The following is a 19,836-nucleotide window of genomic DNA, read 5'->3' as shown; positions in this document are numbered from 1 at the left end:
ATGAATAACCGTCTGATAATTTTATAACTTTTAATAATTGGAGACTCAACAAAGCAAATATATTATAGTTAAGGGAGCATTTGTGTAAGAGAACCTTTAATTTAATCTTTTACTTCTTAAATATTTTTCTTTTTTGTTAGGGTAAATTATAAGTTTAGTACTCAATTATTATTTTTATTTTATTTTGATCATTACTGTTATTTCTTTTCAAAATTATATTTAATATTGTATTTTGATTTGATTTTAATTATATCGTTAAGGGATTATTTTTTTTAATATTATCTCAGATAAGATAATGAGGTGGCAGAGATCGGGGAGAGAAAAGAGAAATGATCACGTGCAGCAACCTTAATATACGGTTAAAAAAAACGCTACCGGTTTTGTTATTATTTAAATAAGAAAACCGGTAAAAATTTATCGAAAATATTATTATTTATACCGATTTTGTTATTATTGAGCGTTTTACCGATTTTGTTATTTTTTCTATTGATTTTATTATTGTTGGATACTTTATCTGAAATGTTAAAAAAATATTGATGTTTTAAGTATATAATAATAACAAAACCGATAACGTTAACCGTATAGTAAGGGTGCGGCTAGAGAAAACCCTACTGAAAATGAATGCGGAAAGAGAGATCTTTTCCTCTTAACCCTTTAAAAGCGGAACGGAACTCTACGTCTTTTTCGCTTTGCTCTCCTTCAAGTCTCGCTTCGCTTCGGAGAGGCTTTCTTTTGTCATTTTATCTTCACAAACAAATAATACATCACTGTCACAGACAGTGAGAGGGTTTCCTAAAACCTTAAAATCCACGAAAGTCAGACACCATGTATAGAGCTGCTCTTTCCCGTTTCAGGGCTCTTAAGGTCAGTTTCTTTTTAACACCCAAAGCTCTATGAATTTTCTGTTTGGTTCTCGAGAAAATACAGGAAATCAATATGAAAGAAGACGACCCAGAACAAGTTGGTGGTTTTTGTCGCATGGATTTTCATTTCCAGACCCGTTTCAATATCCATTCAATCACTTTTTTTCTCACTTCATTATCAGTTTATGAATTTCAGTTGTTATCGTTATTTTCTGTTTATATTCCTTATATGATATGATTGTTTATTGGCAATGGTATTTGGTTTTGATTTAAAAGAAACAATGGAAGCTATGCTATATCCCTTTGTTTTCTTTGATTGTGTACTGTTTTTTTAGTTGTCTTTCGACTACATAATGATGCTTGTTATATACATTACCGTGTATGATGAGCGTCTGGTTGGATTCTGTTTTGCTCCACTTGATGGAGCTGGTGCTGGTTCTATGTAGTCACTTACAAGAATGCTTTTCGAACATTTATTAATAGGGCCGCACCGGTAATTTGACAGCTGCTCGATACTCTACTTCAAGTGCTGTTGCTGCTTTGGATACGCCATTAGATGGTGTTTCCCTTCCACCCCCATTACCTGATTATGTTTCACCCAGTGAAACTAAGATTAAAACCCTCTCAAATGGTGTGAGAAAATCATCGGAGCTTTTACCGGTATTGGAAATTTCGACTCTTCCATTTATTGAAACATTGTATCCTTTCTTAAGTGTTACTGCTGCTTCATTTTGCCGATTGTTTAATTGGTTATGGTTTAGTCATGATCTTTGCTTGTTTTATCAGACTCTGGCTGCCTCCATTGGCTTATTCATTAATTGTGGTTCCATTTATGAGACACCGATATCATCTGGTGCCTCCCACTTGCTGGAGCGAATGGCATTCAAGAGCACGACAAACCGAAGCCAATTGCGCGTTGTTAGGGAAGTTGAGGCAATTGGAGGTAACACATCGGCCTCGGCCTCTAGGGAGTGCATGACATACACCTGTGATGCCCTTAAAACCTATGTTCCTGAAATGGTAGAATTGCTTATTGACTGTGTGCGGAACCCCGCTTTTTTGGACTGGGAAATTAATGAAGAGGTAATTTGTTGTAAACCTTTCGCATTTTTCGATTTAAATTGAAAATTCTAGAAGAAGCACCCTTCTTATTGATTTGCTCTACAGTTCTTAGTACAAGTAAAGGTAAATGCTGATATATGTAGATTTCATAGCTTAGCATCCATATATATGTGGGACAGCTTTGGGAGAATGAGGACACGATACTTTGGCCATTGATAATAAACTTAGAATTTGTCCCTTTTCGTTTTCTTCATTTCATTTTCCTTATTTTGAGTTTTCAATATGTCATTCTTGTTCAGTTGCAAAAGATGAAAGCTGAATTGGATGAGGTTTTGAAAAACCCCGAGCGCTTAATTTTGGAGGCAGTTCACTCCGCTGGTTACTCTGGTGCACTGGCCAATCCCCTCTTGGCTTCTGAATCAGCAATAGACAGATTGGACAGTGGCATTTTGGAAGAATTCATTACTGTAAGAATCTTTTATATTCTGTCCATATCCTTGCATGTTCTTTTACATATATGGATGATTCTTTTTGGTTTATAGTACTTCGAACATATGACTTTTGTGTGATTGATGGTGTTTCTGAGTTTCTTTCCGTGTTTATTGTGCTGAATGGCGGTTTATTTGAGGGGTTCAGGAGAACTATAAGGGGAATAGAATTGTCCTGGCAGCATCGGGCATTGAAAATGAAGAGCTTCTTCAGATTGCTGAGCCACTTCTTTCGGACATCCCGGCCGGACCCCAACCAAAAGAGCCAAAATCTGTTTACGTTGGTGGTGATTTTCGTCAACGAGCTGATTCACTGGTACATTTTACCATTCATCTGATATAAATAAAATAAGGAAAGATCAGAAAAAAATAACTTTTTTCGAACTTCAGGTTTTCTTCTTGCTGTAGATTGAATGTTTTGGTTGTAAATTGCAGAGTACCCATTTCGCTCTTGCTTTTGAAGTACCTAGTGGCTGGAATAACGAGAAAGACTCTGTCACTTTGACTGTAATGCAGGTGCCAGATTTTGAACTTTGCTTCATTTATTGTTTAGTTTTGTTAGAATCGTGTATTACGTTTTTCATTAATTGAGATTTACTGTGAATCCTTTGGGTCAGACAAATATGTTTTGTGAAAAAACCTTCGACATTTTTTTAAGTTTCTCTAATCATTTTATATGGTTCTTGCTTGAATGGTATGAATGATTCTGGTTGACCTGCAGATGCTTATGGGAGGAGGTGGCTCATTTTCAACTGGGGGTCCCGGGAAAGGGATGCACTCTCGGCTATGTAAGTTTTGCTTTTGTCTAGCGTGAAGTCTCTATGTTGCTCAGAACCTTCATTTTTCTTAAAGCACTCATATTGAACACGTATATGGAGACATGAGTCCGAGTCATACACATACCTATGTCTGCAATTTTCATTAGATTTCAACTGAGCTGCTGAAGTCATTTGTCGTACAATTTGTTTTGCAATGATCTTGCATGATCCCTTCCCTGTCCATTGTGAAAATATCGGGAATTTTTTGCATGTATTATTTCTCGAATTTCTTTCATGCATTCATTACGTACTTTTCTTTTTCCGTTATGTTTGGAAACAGATCTCCGTGTATTGAATGAGTATCAGCGGATCCATTCTTTCTCTGCATTCAACAGCATCTTCAATAACACGGGACTGTTTGGCATATATGGCAGCACGGTAAGGCTATCATTAACTACTCTTCTTTATTATTTATACATGCAAAACAAACGTAGTAGTGTGTAAGCATATGCATGTCTGGATGTGGATGCCGGCTTTTCTTTTATAGGACACTATAAGCTTGTTATGTCTTAATATTTTCAGTAATGCCTTTTGATCATTAAGTCAATGTCATGAATTGGGTCTTTCAATAACTTGCTTGCCTCGATTTGGACTTCCAAAGACCTGAATTTGCTTAATTTTCACGCCAGAGCTATGATTTTGTGTCAAAAGCAGTAGACATAGCAGCAGAAGAATTACTCTTGCTGGCAACCGAAGGATCGGTTTCTCGGCTAATGATAAAGCGTGCTCAAGAGGCTACAAAATCAGCAGTACTGATGAATCTAGAATCTAGAGTATGGTCTTGTGAATTATTCTGGCAATATTCATTAATTAATTTTTTTTTCTTTATAAATCATTTTCTTGTTATTGTTTACTTTTTCGTTGTTCTGTTAAAAGATTTGCTATGTTCAATCTGTTGTGTTTTTCAGATGATTGTAGCTGAAGACATCGGAAGGCAGATTTTGACGTACGGAGAAAGGTGAGTTTACTACGGAATTCTATGTTTTCTAAGAACTTTGATGATCCTCAGAGGATAATATATGGGTGTCAAAATGGAACACTTGAAGAAAAATGAAGAATCTGAGCAATATAACTTATGTTGTTCGGACTCTTCACTTTTCACGAAGTGCACATGTCCAACACTTGGATATAAGGGTATGACCTCCAAGGATCCCTCAAATATATGGAAGAACTTGGAAAAATCTAACTATACCCGTGTCCGACACTTGCACCCGAGTCCGAGTTAACATATGATATAGCTAAGAAAAAATATATGTTTTTAACCTCATCCCCATGCTGGTATGACATCCATGTGAGCAAACACCTTGCATTGAAAATGGCTGTACGAGTGACATTACCGTGTTCCGATATTTATGGTTAATAAAGAGTTTATGATTGTTTATAGAATGTAAGATTCATATTTGTTGTTGTTACATAAAATAAGTGATCTTTATGTTCTAGTTTCAGTGTTGTTTCGACATCCCTTCCCAGCTTTACCGTGTTTGTCGACTTTTTAGTTGAATCGGCGGCTTAGTTTGTTTGATACAGTGTAAGAATGGGCATTTTGTTTGCGTATTACATGTTTTTATCTCATTTCTTCACAGGAAACCCGTACATTCGTTCTTAAAGATGGTGGATGAAGTCACGCTGCAGGATATTACCAATATGGCTAAGAAGCTTATATCCTCGCCTCTAACCATGGCATCTTATGGTGACGGTAAACATCCGGTTTCCCGGAATAATTCTATCCAACTCTTTTACGTGAACATTATCGACCGGATTATGAGATTCTCTACCCTTGTTTGGCAGTCTTACAAGTCCCTAACTACGAATCCGTTAGCGGCAAGTTTCGTGCAAAATGAGTGCACCATGAATTCTCAGCCGGAGATAAGAGTTTACGGTGCCAGCGGCAACCGAAGCAGCTATCTCCCCACACTTTTTTCCCCTCAAGTTTGTTTCACTTTCTAACTTTACCGGTCGGTGAAACTTTTAACTAGCCGTTCTCGGTTTTGAACTCGGGTTATCGAGTTGCAAGAACAAGGTCTCGAGGAGTATTGTTCGCCGATTACTACCTCGTCAATAAGGTCCGGAAGTTTTCGAAATCCAGACTCTTTGCATTACATGTCTTCAAACTGTTTGTAAAAATGAGTGCACCATGAATTCTCAGCCGGAGATAAGAGTTTACGGTGCCAGCGGCAACCGAAGCAGCTATCTCCCCACACTTTTTTCCCCTCAAGTTTGTTTCACTTTCTAACTTTACCGGTCGGTGAAACTTTTAACTAGCCGTTCTCGGTTTTGAACTCGGGTTATCGAGTTGCAAGAACAAGGTCTCGAGGAGTATTGTTCGCCGATTACTACCTCGTCAATAAGGTCCGGAAGTTTTCGAAATCCAGACTCTTTGCATTACATGTCTTCAAACTGTTTGTAAAAATGTTTCTGAGAAAGTATGGCCTAGCGGTATTCTTCTGTTGCATTGGGAGACTAGGATGTTCCCCACGATTCCCAAAGGAATACAAAGCTTGGGCCAAAAGAAAATTTAAGCTTATTAAATAAACTTTCGGATTTGGAAGATTTTAATTTGATTCAATTCGATCGGTCTTTTTAATTTGTAATACGTTGTCATTTAAATTATATAAAATTTTGAGTAAACTTAATGTTAAGTTTTGAAAGAAAAAAATCAAAAGTTTAGGTCCTAAAATATATCAAAACTTATAGTTTAAGTATTAAATAATTTAATTTTTTAATGTCGGGTACTAAAATGAAATAAAGATTAAATGTTAGGTATATTTTAAAAAATTGAAAGTTTAGGCATCAAAATAGACTAAAATTAATAATTTAGGTATTAAATGTGTAGTTTACCATAAAAAATAAGTATTTTTATCTATTTTTGATCTTTTAATTTTTTTTATCACCGGTTATAGTCTCAATAGGCTTTGGTATTGCGTTAAGTATTTGGAAGTGGTGAAGGACTTGATTGCAGAGTTGGTGAAGTTTAAAGGACTTGATAGTACAATTGTAGAGTTGACGGGCTTACATGCCATTGAGCTTAAAGTGCACAGGTTCTCTTATTGTTATGGCCACTCAGCTCTCTAATTATATCAAGTCCTCTAAGTTTTGTCAATTCTACAATCAAGTCCTTATCATTTCTAAATAAAGAAATGAAACAATACCTTTTAAATAAAGAAATTAAACAATACTTTTTAGTCAAATAATCGTTTAAACATGTTTAGTGCTCCAATTATTATTTTTATTATGATTTAGTCACTTAACTATTTTTTGTTCAAAATCATACCTAATGTTTAGTTTTAGTTTTATTTTGATCCACCGTCGTTAAAAAATTAATAGTGATATTGACATGTCATCGTAAGATAATGTCACGTTATCATTAAAAAATATCAATTTTTGTTAATTTTTTAACTTTTAGTGACCAAATTAAAACAAAAAAATATGTTAAGTATGATTTAAAAAAGTTGAATGATTAAAATGAAACAAAAATGATGGTTAAGGTACCAAACACATTATTTACCCTAGAATTTATTTTTGAAAACAGTATTTATAACTAGATTATATCCTTATCCAATTCGAACTTGTTGACTTGTTAACACGTCTAATATTAAATATTTTATAAATAAAAAGATGGGTAAAGTACACAATGGTCCCGATTATAGGTATTATTTTATTAAGTCTTTTAACTATTAAAAGTTATAAAATAGTCTTCTGACTATAGAATATTGTTTTATTAAGTTCATCGACTATTAAAAGTTATAAAATTTACTTCTTACTATTCATTATGTTCCAAACTTATTATTTTCCGTTAAAAAATTGGTGGTTGTCTAAGTTGAATGGTAACATGATGATTGAGATTGTAGAATAAAATTTTATCCTATCACAGGTAGTAGGTTAACGTTCAACTCATAATACTGTCAATTTTTTAACATAGAATGACGATTTTGGAATATAATGAATAGTTGAGTGATCATTTTGTAACTTTTAATAGTCGAAGTACTCAACAAAGCAACACTCTATAATAAAATGACTATTTTATAACTTTTTATAACCGAGAGACTTAATAAAATAGTACCTTATAGTCTGGAACTATTTGTGTACTTAACCCTAAAATGAATTGAGCAAAGATTGGTAAGCTTGAAGTTTGAAGGCATGTCTTGTCTAGTTAATGTCCGTGTTTCGGGTCAACAGTGACACGTGTCCCCACCGGCCGGACTCTATAAAGTAAAGTAAAAAAAACAAATACCAGAGAGCCGAAAGCAAGTAGCCGCCCTCACAAGTGCCGGTGATTGCGCACGTGTGTTTTACACTATTTCACGTTTCATCCCGCACGTGTCTTCTTAAAATGGAACACAATTTAGACTTTGACCGTTCTTATATTTGGGCACAAAGTTAGGCCTTGACCAACTTTATTATATCTATATACTATTTGACATATAAAGTAAGGCCTTAAATTATAATTCTATTTTAAATTGGTTCTTAAGTTTTTGAATATTTTAATTTCATTCCTAAACTATGGCTTTTATTATAAATCAACCCTTAAACTTTTGAACATTCTAATTGCATCCTTAAACTACGATCCTATTTTTAAATTGGTCCCCAAAGTTTTGAATCTTCCAAATTCGTTCTCAAATTCATCCAATTATGTAATTAATTTCAACCATAGTTTAACATAATTTTCTGGCTTAATACACTTTTAGGTGTCTAAATTATACCTCAAATTGACTTTTGGTGCCTAAAATTTTTTTCGTTAAAAATAGATGCATAATATTTTCTCCGTTACACTTTTAAGTGATTACTGTTTTAAAAAAAATCGTTAAGTGACACGTATCACTTCCATATTTTTGAAAAATATTTTTCAATAATATTTTATTTTTGAAAAAATATAAATGTGACATGTGTCACTTAACGGTTTCTTTAACGGTATGTATCTAACAGTATAACGGAGAAAACATAAGGTATCTATTTTTAACGAAAATTTCTTTAGGCACCAAAAGTCAACTTGAAGCATAGTTTAAACACCTAAAAATGTATTAAGCCTAATTTTTTACAAACATATATAACTTGCCTGACATTTTTACTAACAAAGGGCATGAATAGTATATACATATAGTTTAGGATAAAATTGAAATGTTCAAAAAGTTTAAGAACCAATTTAGAAAAAAAGTCATAGTTTGAGAATGAAATTAAAATATTAAAAAGTTTAAACACTAAATTAAAATGATAATCATAGTTTAAGGATGAAATTGAAACACTTAAAGTTATAGGAATCAATTCAAAATGAGGATCATACTTTGAGGACATAGGATGCAACTAACTCATTAGAATATCATTCATTTAAAGGGATTCGAATATAAATAGAATAAATGACAAAAGCACGTTCAACAAGACAAAAAGTACATACAAAACCACAGATTTTATATATATATGCAATTTCATCCAAAACGGAGGACCAAAATGTCAACTCGTGAACGTAATTCCAAGCCTCTTTTCTTCAAACTTTGATGGGCAATCTTCAAATGGAAGTGGCTCTAGCTTCCCCCAGTCTTTCCCTTCTTACTGCTTCCAACTGTAAAACAACCATCAATTTCTTGCTAATGAAACCAGGCGGGTAAAAAAATGGAGAAACGGACCGGTTATCGTAACTCACGGTTAACCGCGGAGAGTTCCGAGCTCTTCAACACACGCAGCCGTTTCACCGTCGATACGAACATGCTGCAAATCCAAATCAAACCTCATGTATTACAGAAGTTACTCATGTATATGGTATAACGTACTTTAATCGAACAATCCGGTTCTGTATGATTATGGTTAAGATGAGAACCAAACGGGGTGAACATAAAACCGGATTTTCGACTGCGGGAATATACACACACATGCATCTATAATGTGGTATTTGTATGATCTGAAAATTTTCATTAGATTTTATAGTGGTAAGATGCTTACTGCCACGGGACATCGCCGACGAGCATCCGGTCGCCTTCGTTATCCTCGTAAACAAGTGTATATTCACCATTACCATCCAATACACCAGTAATAGGTTTCTCTTCCTCTTGCTTGTTCATCACTCTACCAGCAGATGGATCTCTTTGAGCTGCACAGGATTTACCATATTCTGTCGACTAGGATAAACTTTAACATGGTGTAAAACAGTTGAGAACATCGATGGGAACCGATCGGCCATCATCATATATATCGGAAAAGTTGAATCAATCAAGCTTTTCTCTAATGGCAAACGTCAATGTGAACCAATCGATCATATTACACTTGCATCATCTAATTGATGCATACACTCTACAAATTCGGAAATAATAGTTCAATGACTTTACCTGCAAGAAGCCTCATGAAGAGTTCATCAACGGCAGTCGAGAGTTTATCGTAGCTATCGTAGGCTTTGAGATCGATTTTCCTTCCGATCGGAACTCCGTCCATGTTGATCTTCACGAATAGGCCTTTAACATTAGGTTCAGTCCCTGCCGGTTTTTTCTCACTGGCAATCTTGTGAGGGAGACCTCTTGGTGGATCAGAAGCCGGTTTCGAAGAACTCGGGGTTCCATGATTCTTCCTGAAGGAACGAACCGGTGGCCAACCCACAACTGGACCAGAAGCAATCCTGTGTTTTCCATTATCATGACGATGGAGTTAAGAAAATATAAACATCACAATTCATTCAATCATTTTACCTACTATGTCATCCAGATACCTATGAGGCTTTAAGACTACCTAAAATTACGAGACTTTAATACTGTCTACGAGTTGTTAAGTTCTTTAAACAAGGTCACAAATACCGTAAATGGAGAAAATTTGGAACTTTATAATACCTGAATTAGTCTATTAATAAATACTGTATAGAGTAAATTATGCGTTTAGTATCTACACTATCAGTTTTAGTCCGTTTTAGTATCTAAACTTTTAATCTTTTCAAAACCATACATAAAATATAATTTTTGTTTTATTTTAGTACTACACCGTTAAAAACTTTAGTTTTTGTTTCATTTTAGTTCATTGTTCAAAACTTATCATTTTAATTCATTGTTCAAAATTTATCGATAAGTTTTGAAAAAAATAAAAGTTTAGGAGCTAAAACGGACCAAAACTGATAGTTTAATTACTCATCTCGTTACTTTTTTAAAAGAAAATACTAAAATAAAACAAAAACTAAACTTTAGATATACTTTTTAAAAAATAAAAAATTTAATTACTAAAACGAACTAAATGTTCATAGAGAGGATCAATATAATAATTGCGGGATACCATAAGATAACATGCAGAAGTGGTAAAAAATGTACATCTAAAACTAAAGATCAACAAATCATTGTTGAAAAAGAACATAAAAGAAACACATGGAAGAGCATTAAACAACCATGCATGGACCACATAAACATCAAGCAAGGTAAACATGTGACCCTTTGTGAATGAATATTCTCTGTCAAAAAAACCAAAAAAGGTTAAAAATGTAAAAAGAAAATTAAAGAGTTGCACAGGGAGAAATATAGAGAGAGGAAAGTGAAAAAGTGAAGCACCGTTTTTGAGAACAGTTGGGAGGCATAGCTGTGTGCTCTGGCTGGTTTTGGTGGTGGTTTTTGGCCCACGGAGAAGCCAAAACTGACCCAACACGGCGATCCTCCGACGGAGGGAACTTCTGTGCCTGGTTTGCATTGCTTTTCATTGAAGGAAAATACCCAAATGAAAGCAAAGCCTCATCTCTCTCTTGGTGGCTGTTTTTAATGAACCTGCTTCTATCTTCTTGACCTGGTGGACCAAGCCTCAGCTCCAGTTTCTCTTCTTCCAGCTTCTTTGAGCATCCACTCTCCATGATCCAGTTAAAACAACACCAATCCCTCTATGTAACTTTGAAGACCAAGAACTTTAAACAAACTGTAAAAAAAACAATGGAACTTTTGTGATTGCAGAAGCTAAACCTTAAAGTATCAGTAAAACAAAGATAACAACAGAAGAAAAGGACATGGATATACAAAAAAATCATCCATAGAAAACTTGGTCTATACCTTTAAAAAAAAGAGTTGTTCTAACTCAAAGCTCAACCAAAACTCAAATCAAAGTTTTCCCTTTGACATGAAAGTTCTCTGAAGCATTTCAACAAATATTTGGACTATGATAAGAGGTGTGGGTTCTTAATATCTAAGGCCATGAGAGAGAAAGAGAGAAGATATGGTGGAACCAAGGAGATTCTCCCTTAACTCAATGCCCCCCGAAAAAAGGAAAAATTTAGAACAATAATCACGCAACCAGTGTTAACACAATGTTTGGTTTTTTTTTTTTTTTTGCTCTGGTTATGCTGTTTTGATGACCTCTATTGAATATAAATTACCGTGTTACTGTGAAATTTAAAGGCTTCGTTTAAACACAATCCTACCAAAACATCCCCCCTTGTCCCTTAATGGGAAAAAAGATAAAGAATATATAAAGGACTCGTGTGCTTAAATGTAAGCCACTTGATTGTCAAGTTCAAGTTTTCATTTTTTGGGTAAATTAGCTTTAGTATCTAAATTTTTAATTTTTTTAAAATCATACATAAAGTTTATTTTTTGTTTTATTTTAGTATCCGTTCAGAATTTAACGTTAAGTTTTAAAAAAAACTTGAAAGTTTAGATATTGAAACGAACAAAAATGATAGTTTAAGTGAATTCAAATTAAAAAATATAAAAATTAGATAAATCAAAATATGTCAGATTGAACGCTCAAAATTCCTAAATATATGGTGCTCAAATCCAAAATCTTAATGGATAGCAACAATCCCATTAACTACTAAAGGCATGGGGTTCGTACGCGATAAATTAAGTATTAAAATGAAGGGTAAATTACAAGTTTGATAATTGAACTTTATTCTCTCTCTAATTTCATTCATTGTACTTTAAATACTTTCAATTTTTCATTGAACTTAATACATTGGGTTTTTCTCACTCGTTCGTTTCCTCGCTAACGGCGTTATAAATGGACTTTTGTATGGATGAAAAATGATGTCGTTTTGGTAAAAATTTTGTTTTTAAAAGGGGTATCGTTTGAACGTCGTTATCTATTTAACGGCGTAGAGCAACAAAAAACCCAATGTCTTAAGTTCAGTGAGGAGATTGAAAACGTTTAAGTTCAATGAGCAAAATATGAGAGAAGTGAACTTTAGAGATGAAATTTGCAATTTACCCTAAAATAAAATGAAATATAAGTATCAAATTGAAAAAGAGGTATAATTCATGGACTAATTTACATATATAACCTTTTTTCTTACTTGAGAAGCTCGCTTAGATGACAATGAGGGAACCTTGGAATCAAAGTTGCCAGTTTTGAGATCAACAAAAAGACAACATTTATGAGCACTTTCTTTGCCTAGAAAGTAATAGCTCTAATTCTAGTATTAGAGGTTTAATTATTTAAAAAAAACAATAAAATATTATGATTAATTATTAATTAATTAAATTGAGGCTTAATTAATGGGGAAATAGCTTCTTTGAGGAGGTTCAAGAAAATGATAGATATTATGTTTGATCTGTTGTTGTTTTTATTTTATGGGTAAAATGTGCATTCAATACCCAAACTATTAGTTTTAGTCTGTTTTAGTATATAAGTTTATACTTTTTTTCAAAATCAAACCTAACGTTTAGTTATCAGCTCATTTTAGTATTTTGGTGTTAAAAACTTAACGCGTTTAGTATCAAAACTAATAGTTTTGGTTCGTTTTAGTATCTAATCTTTAGGTACTAAAATGAAAAATAATGAAAGTTTAAGTACTAAAACTGACCAAAATTGATAGTTTAGATATTAAACATATAATTTACCCTTATTTTATTATTAAAAAATATATTATAAGTCACCCAATTAGTAAATGCATCACTTATTTAACTAATTGTTACAAATAAATAATTTATTTATTAAAAAATAAAATATATGTTAAATTTGTAATAATTTATCATTAAAAATAAAATACATGTTAAATTTGTAGTTATTGCTAAATCATTTAATTTATTAATTATTATAATCCTATCAATTAATTAAAATTAAAAACCAATATTTATTATAATTCAATGATAAATTATAATTTTAAATATAATAATTAATTTATAATATTACTAGTCGTTGCCAAAAAGAACCCGTAAGGCCGTAACATCGCCAAGTGCAATGAACATTCTTGTAGCGTATCATAAAACCGACCAAACTTTTACGAAAATGACTATATTGTCCTTACGTGTCCATTAATAATAAATGACTGTCCCTTTTTTTCATATGTATGGGGTAAGGGGGAGGTAAGATAGTAGGCTACCCCAACACCAGGTTGAGAGCAACTTCCGTAAGAGACATCCGAATTATGAAATGCCCTCCGTGAAACTCGATCCCACGACCTCAAGGTTAAGAACCTTGTCCATTAATAATCTTTCTAGTTAAATTCCATTTTCAAAGAATAAAACTTAAGCATAAGGGGAAAAAACTTTATTATATTTTATATTTCATAAATATAATTATTGAATTACATTATTCGAAATACATTGTATTTATAAATAATTTGTCAGAAGCATTTAAAAGTCACAATATATTAAAAAAAACAGAAATGGTAACTTATTTTATGGACGTTTTTTATTTGTTTTGTGGTGTAATTTTATATTATTTTAAAAAAGGATAAAACGGTCATTATAAATCAAATAATACTCTAATATTTATTATGAAATGTACTTAGAGATGGCTACGGATTACGTTAGATTATGTTTTCAGCAAATTCGACTTAACTTGAGAAACATATTCATTTAATTATATTTTCACTCTACTCGAGTTTAAGAAGATTCTATCTAATTTAAAACTATATCTAAATTTTAAGTTAAAATACGTATTCAAATTTAACCCACCTTAAAAAATATATAAAAAAAAATATTTTTATTAAACAAAATAAATACTTAAATGAAAATATATAGAGAGCGTGAGTACTATGGTGTTTTTCCAAAAAAATCACCGGTGATCGGTATATTTACCGATCTAACACCGATCAGATTATATTTTTTGATCTAACACCCGTAGCAGTAAAGCGCGTCCCCTACACCGCGCTATACCTGGTTATCTGACACGTGGAGTATAGCGTGGTGCAGGGGGCGCGCTTTAGCCTAAATACCCGCCCGTCCACATCTCAATCCTCCCTATAAATACCCCAATCCTCAATCACTTTTATCACACCAAATTCTCTCAATTTCTCTCAAATACTCTATATTTTTAAGGTATATTTTATAATATTTTTAATATTATGTATTTAATTTATTTAAGTATTTTACTTTATTTAATATTTTAGTAATATAATTCTTTTACAAATATATAATGGAAGGCAATCTACTTCGCTCGGATGGAAATAATATATCTTTACACTTTGCTGATACGGTAACATTTTAACGTTTTAATTTAATTTAAATTATTAGTAATAATTAGTTTATTTATTTAATGCATTATTATTAGATTAAGAATTAAATATATCGACACTTTGCTGATACGGTAACATTTTAACGTTTTAATTTAATTTAAATTATTAGTAATAATTAGTTGATTTATTTAATACATGATTATTAGATTAAGAATTAATTTTTGTAATTATTTATTTTTAGGAGAAGAACCGTGTATTAGATCATTTTATTAGGAATCTTAATGTAGTGATACCCAGCCGTGTCTTGCCGTATTTAGTAGAGGCTGGATTCGGTTACATAGGTAGATATCAGGGTCACTGTAAGATAGAGACATACCTGATTTCTGCCTTAGTAGAGCGGTGGAGGCCGGAGACCCACACATTCCATCTTCCGTGCGGAGAGTGCACAATCACGCTTGAGGATGTTTCTATGCACCTGGGGCTTCTGGTGGATGGAGATGTGAGATCGGGGATAACTTACAGTTCTTGGACTACTTTGTGTCGGGATAGTCTAGGACGTGTCCCGGAAAATTTTATCAGAGGTAGGATACCGTTAAATTGGTTAGATGCCAATTTTCAGGAGTTGAGCGTAGACGCCTCTGAGGATGAGGTTAAGATGTATGCACGGGCATGCATACTGCAGCTGATAGGAGGGTTGCTGATGCCGGACAAATCGTGCAACCTAGTTCACTGCATGTGGTTGCGACATCTTAGCGACTTTCGTCTCGCCGGATTATTCAGTTGGGGCTCGGCAGTTTTGGCTTTACTGTACAGGGAGATGTGTGGAGCCACTGACTACAGGCGTAATGCTATCGGCGGATGTCTCCTGCTGCTGCAGTCTTGGGCATGGTATCGATTGCCCTTTTTATGTCCCGTTGTGAAGAACCCATTCGTATTTCCACTACTCCTGTGGTAATTATAAAACTGATTTTGTATATTAATAATTTTATACAGCGTATAATAAATTTTTTTCCTTGAATAGGTGGTCTACTAATAGAAAAAATCATCAGGAGCTACCTTATGATTTAGAAAAAATTAGGGTGCTAATCGATCAGAAGGCTGGCACACAGGTATGAATTTTAATGTTTAAAAATCGATTTTAGATTATAGTTATATAATTAGATTATTATTTTAATAAAAAATATATATTATTTGTTTTAGTTTGAATGGGTGTCATATTCTACTGATGATGTGAGGGCGGTAATCCCACCTGAGTTGAGGGGTCCATTAGATGTTTGGATGGCGATGATCCCTCTGATTTGTTATGCGACCGTCGAGTGGCACTCCACTGATCGCGTGCTCCGGCAGTTTGGTTGTTTTCAACCAATTCCGGAAGCACCTCGCAATATGGACAAGTTGCATAGCTTAGATAGACGCGGCAAGACAGATACAGATTGGCTGGTGAGTCATCATGAGTGGGTCGTGTTGTGAGAGGATCGACATTGGCGCCTTCCACGTAGAGAGCCCATTTTTACTAACTTTTTGATGTATGATGAGGATTATTATGAGTGGTTCAACAGTAACGGGAAACCGTTTCTACTTCCCGAGGATGTACGAGGGTAGACTTTTCCACGACGTCGACAGAGACGTTCACCGACATAGAACCATCGTCCCCCGACTCGTGAACGGAGAGCAGGTGCTTCCGGTTCATCCTTAGTTGCACCAGCAGGACCTTCACAGCAGCCATCGTAGCCATTTATGATGCTGCAGCCATATATAATGCTGTCATCGCCTTTCTATTACCAGATGTCGCTGCCGCCGCCTTCACCTGGTTTTATGACCCCGTCGCCGCCGTCACAGATGACCCCTCCTGGAGGCTATTATGGGTCTATTTTTGTAGATCCGACTTGGGGTTCATATACTGGATATTTAGCGGGTTCAGCCTCATCACCCATGGCCGCAACACATACACCTCCTGTACAGTTTTCACACTCAGCGATGTCTGGGTTTTCCCAGTTTTTACAGGCCGGTGGGATAGTCAGTCATACACCTCCAGGGTCCTTATTCTATGGAGGTGCTTCATCGTCATCAGCTCCTCATCAACCTAATGTATCTGCTCAGGACGACGACGACATTCTTCTACTACTTCCAACATGAATCTTCCTCGAAATCTTCGTTATCAGCTCCTCAATAGTTATGTTTCTCTTGAATGATATTTTAACACGCTCATTTGATACGAAAACAACGCTGGTTTCATCTTCTCGAATTTCACCATCATAATAAACAATAGCTGAAAGTCGCGCCATTCTTTGAGTTTAAAAGTGCGGCAATATTATATCTGCAAAAAAATAACTGAAACAAACCTGATTAAATAAATTATATATGAACGAAAATATAACACAATACATTTTTTACACATCAATGTAAATAATTTAAATAATATAATTTTATATTATTACCTGCACCGCAAAACTATTTCGACGTATGCTCCCGCTTTTCAATTTTACAAACATAAAAATTAATTGAAAATAATTAGTATAATATTTTTTCAAATAATGATAATAAATAAACAATAAGTATAATTAAAAAATTATAACAAAATTATCTTATAACGAAAAATCGCACGAACTTCTAAATCAAATATGAGAAGATTGCCAGAATTATTACTTGTTGACGGAATTGTTGTATTAATTTATAAGTTGAGATGAGAGATGAGAGGAGATGTGAGAAACGTAACCGGATGAGGGTATTTATAAACATATAAGGCGCAGTACATGCACCGCGTTATACGTAATTATTATATAGCGCGGACCAGGGACCGCGTTAAATATAATTTTGGTACGGCGTATAGCGCGGCCCCTAATCCGCGCTATACCCCTAAGTGGCGTATAGCGCGGTATAGGGGCGCGATATACCCCACGTGTAACACAGTCAGCGTATAGCGCGGTACAGGGGGCACGGTATACTCCACGTGGCGCCAAATCAACATATAGCGCGGTTCAGGGGGCGCACTTTACTTCTACGGGTGTTAAATTGAGAAATATAATATGACCGGTGTTAGATCGGTAAATATACCGATCATCGATGATTTTTCAGGAAAAACACCGAGTACTATAGTAATTTAGTCTTCATAATTTATACATTCCATCAATTTAATTTAAATTGATATAATTACACATATGTCACCGTCAGGATGAAATTTATTGAACTAATTTAAAATTAAGACTAAATTAATATAATATATAAGTTATGATGATTAAATATATAATTATATTAATTCTGGTAACTACCATATCAACTAAATTTTAAGCACACGTAACTTGATTGACCTAATTTAAATAGTAAAATCGTTTGATTGAAAAATTAAATAATTGATGCTCAAATGAAAAGATACAATAAATTTTATCTTTAATAATGGTTATTATTTAAAAAAGGTAAATTATACATTTAATATATAAAATATTACTTTTGATTCATTTTAGTACCTAAACTTTTAATTTTTTCAAAACCATACCCAACGTTTAGTTTTTGTTTCATTTTAGTACTTGTCGTTAAAAAATTAACTCGTTTAGTACCTAAACTATCAGTTTTGGCCCGTTTTAATACATAAACTTTCAACTTTTTTAAAATCATACTTAATATTTAGTTTTTGTTTTATTTTAATACCCGTCGTTAAAAACTTAACTCATCTAGTACCTAAACTATCAACTTTGGTATGTTTTAGTACATGAACTTTTAAATTTTTTCAAAACTTAACATTAAATTTTAAATGAGATACTAAAATAAAAAAACTAAACTTTAAGTATGATTTTAAAAAAATTAAAAGTTTATACACTAAAAGAGATAAAAACAACCTTAGCGGCTATACAAGTCTACAAAGGTTAAACCTCGAGCAATTTTATAATTTGAATAAACACGTGACACGTGATGAAAGGATGGCATCATTGAATCCCACCGAGTCGCTGTCCCTCCACTCGGGGGTAATTCCGCCTCCGACCAACTCAACACGTTCGACATTTAACGCTACGCCCTATTTTCTAGGTCAGCTGTGTGATTACGTACGGTCGGTCCCATAATAATAGTATCGATTTTTTTGTCAATTAAATGATAAATGATTAGTACAAATAAATATTATTTGGTTAAACTATGCCAATAGTCCTCTATTTTTAGGGTCTGACTGAATTTGGTTATCAATTTAAAAATTAAAGGGGAATGATCCCTAATGTTATCAATCCGTTCGATTTTAATCCTTCAACCATGTTAGGGACTTAAACAAAAGGGGTTAACAAAAATTAATGGTTGATAGGCTAAAATCAAATGGATTGATAATATTAATGATCATTTCCCCTTAATTTTTAAATTAGTGACCAGAGTTAACCAGACCCTAAACATAGGGGACTACATGCATAGTTTCCCAATTCTATTTTTGTAAAAATTTAAAAAGAAAATTTTAGAAAATTATTAAATTCAACAAGCTAAAATAAAAAGGTAATAATAATATAATAATTTATAGTTACGATGTAAAGTATACAAAAAAGTGGATTAGGGTTTAAGTGTGTAGTGTCTACTTTTAATTTGATAATGATTTTGTGTCCCACTAGTTTTCAGATTAAGTTTATACTTATTACTTAATTAAGAAAAATTAAGGGTAAATTATAGAAATAGTCCCTCGACTATAAGACAATACTTTGTTGAGACTTGAGTCCCCTGACTCTTAAAGCTACAAAATGATTCTTTGACTGTAAGAATTATTTTATTGAGTCAATATATTATTAAAAGTTATAAAATATTCAGCCAACTATCCATATGATGAGTGATTATTTTTGTAACTTTTAATAGTCAAAAGACTTAATAAAGTTGCGTCCTATAATTAGAATATCATTTTATAACTTCAAATAATTGGGGACTCAACAAAGTAGTATATTAGTCGGAAACCATTTGTGTACTTCACCCAAAAATTAAACACTTTTTATTTTATTTTTTTAATAATTTATGCTTGCATATAATATACATTTTTATAGGTAGGCTAATTGCACTCTAGGTATATTCGTGGCCGAATATTAGATAAGAATTTTATTTTAGTTTATTTTGATTAATCTGAATAAGTAAAAGGTAATATTTGTTTAAAGATGACTATCAATCATTTGATATTAAATGTTCGTATTCTTGATATTCATGATCCTCAACCCGAGATCTCAAAAAATAATAACAATTCATTTATCATTGAGGTCGTTTGTTTCATGCATATAATAATTTTATGATTTTGGTTCAAACTATTATTCAATAAT

General features: G+C 33.3%; 2 protein-coding genes across 2 annotated transcripts; one reads left to right on the top strand and one right to left on the bottom strand.

Annotated features, from left to right (window-relative positions):
- Positions 1-690: 690 nt before the first annotated feature.
- LOC120204106 (mitochondrial-processing peptidase subunit alpha-like) lies at positions 691-5,266 on the top strand. The gene is made up of 12 exons (XM_039204192.1): positions 691-864; positions 1,347-1,523; positions 1,650-1,946; positions 2,225-2,392; positions 2,562-2,729; positions 2,849-2,929; positions 3,135-3,201; positions 3,512-3,609; positions 3,861-4,004; positions 4,140-4,189; positions 4,815-4,927; positions 5,020-5,266. Exons 1-12 carry the CDS (start codon positions 826-828, stop codon positions 5,070-5,072), a joined length of 1,455 nt encoding a protein of 484 aa, XP_039060123.1. The 5' UTR covers positions 691-825; the 3' UTR covers positions 5,073-5,266.
- Positions 5,267-8,679: 3,413 nt separating this feature from the next.
- LOC120204105 (auxin-responsive protein IAA26-like) lies at positions 8,680-11,452 on the bottom strand. Its single transcript, XM_039204191.1, has 6 exons — positions 11,226-11,452; positions 10,740-11,094; positions 9,546-9,829; positions 9,163-9,310; positions 8,867-8,931; positions 8,680-8,785 (listed from the first exon to the last, which is right to left on the bottom strand). Exons 2-6 carry the CDS (start codon positions 11,030-11,032, stop codon positions 8,748-8,750), a joined length of 828 nt encoding a protein of 275 aa, XP_039060122.1. The 5' UTR covers positions 11,033-11,094; positions 11,226-11,452; the 3' UTR covers positions 8,680-8,747.
- Between the last annotated feature and the right edge of the window lie 8,384 nt (positions 11,453-19,836).

The sequence above is a fragment of the Hibiscus syriacus genome, unplaced genomic scaffold (genome assembly GCF_006381635.1).
Source record: "Hibiscus syriacus cultivar Baekdansim isolate YM2019G1 unplaced genomic scaffold, ASM638163v2 tig00010533_pilon, whole genome shotgun sequence".
Classification (NCBI taxonomy): Eukaryota; Viridiplantae; Streptophyta; class Magnoliopsida; order Malvales; family Malvaceae; genus Hibiscus; species Hibiscus syriacus.
Note: the sequence above shows the minus strand (reverse complement) of the source record. Positions and strands in the feature narration are given on the sequence as shown.

What these genes read in the sequence shown, in the direction of transcription:
- LOC120204106 (XM_039204192.1), top strand. Translation starts at nt 826, where the DNA reads ATGTATAGAGCTGCTCTTTCCCGTTTCAGGGCTCTTAAG. An exon ending in GTCAACGAGCTGATTCACTG is followed by an intron (nt 2,730 to 2,848) that starts GTACATTTTACC and finishes TGTAAATTGCAG; the next exon opens with AGTACCCATTTCGCTCTTGC. An exon ending in TCACTTTGACTGTAATGCAG is followed by an intron (nt 2,930 to 3,134) that starts GTGCCAGATTTT and finishes GTTGACCTGCAG; the next exon opens with ATGCTTATGGGAGGAGGTGG.
- LOC120204105 (XM_039204191.1), bottom strand. Translation starts at nt 11,032, where the DNA reads ATGGAGAGTGGATGCTCAAAGAAGCTGGAAGAAGAGAAACTGGAGCTG. An exon ending in CTTCATGAGGCTTCTTGCAG is followed by an intron (nt 9,311 to 9,545) that starts GTAAAGTCATTG and finishes AATCCTGTGCAG; the next exon opens with CTCAAAGAGATCCATCTGCT. An exon ending in GGAACTCTCCGCGGTTAACC is followed by an intron (nt 8,786 to 8,866) that starts GTGAGTTACGAT and finishes GTTGTTTTACAG; the next exon opens with TTGGAAGCAGTAAGAAGGGA.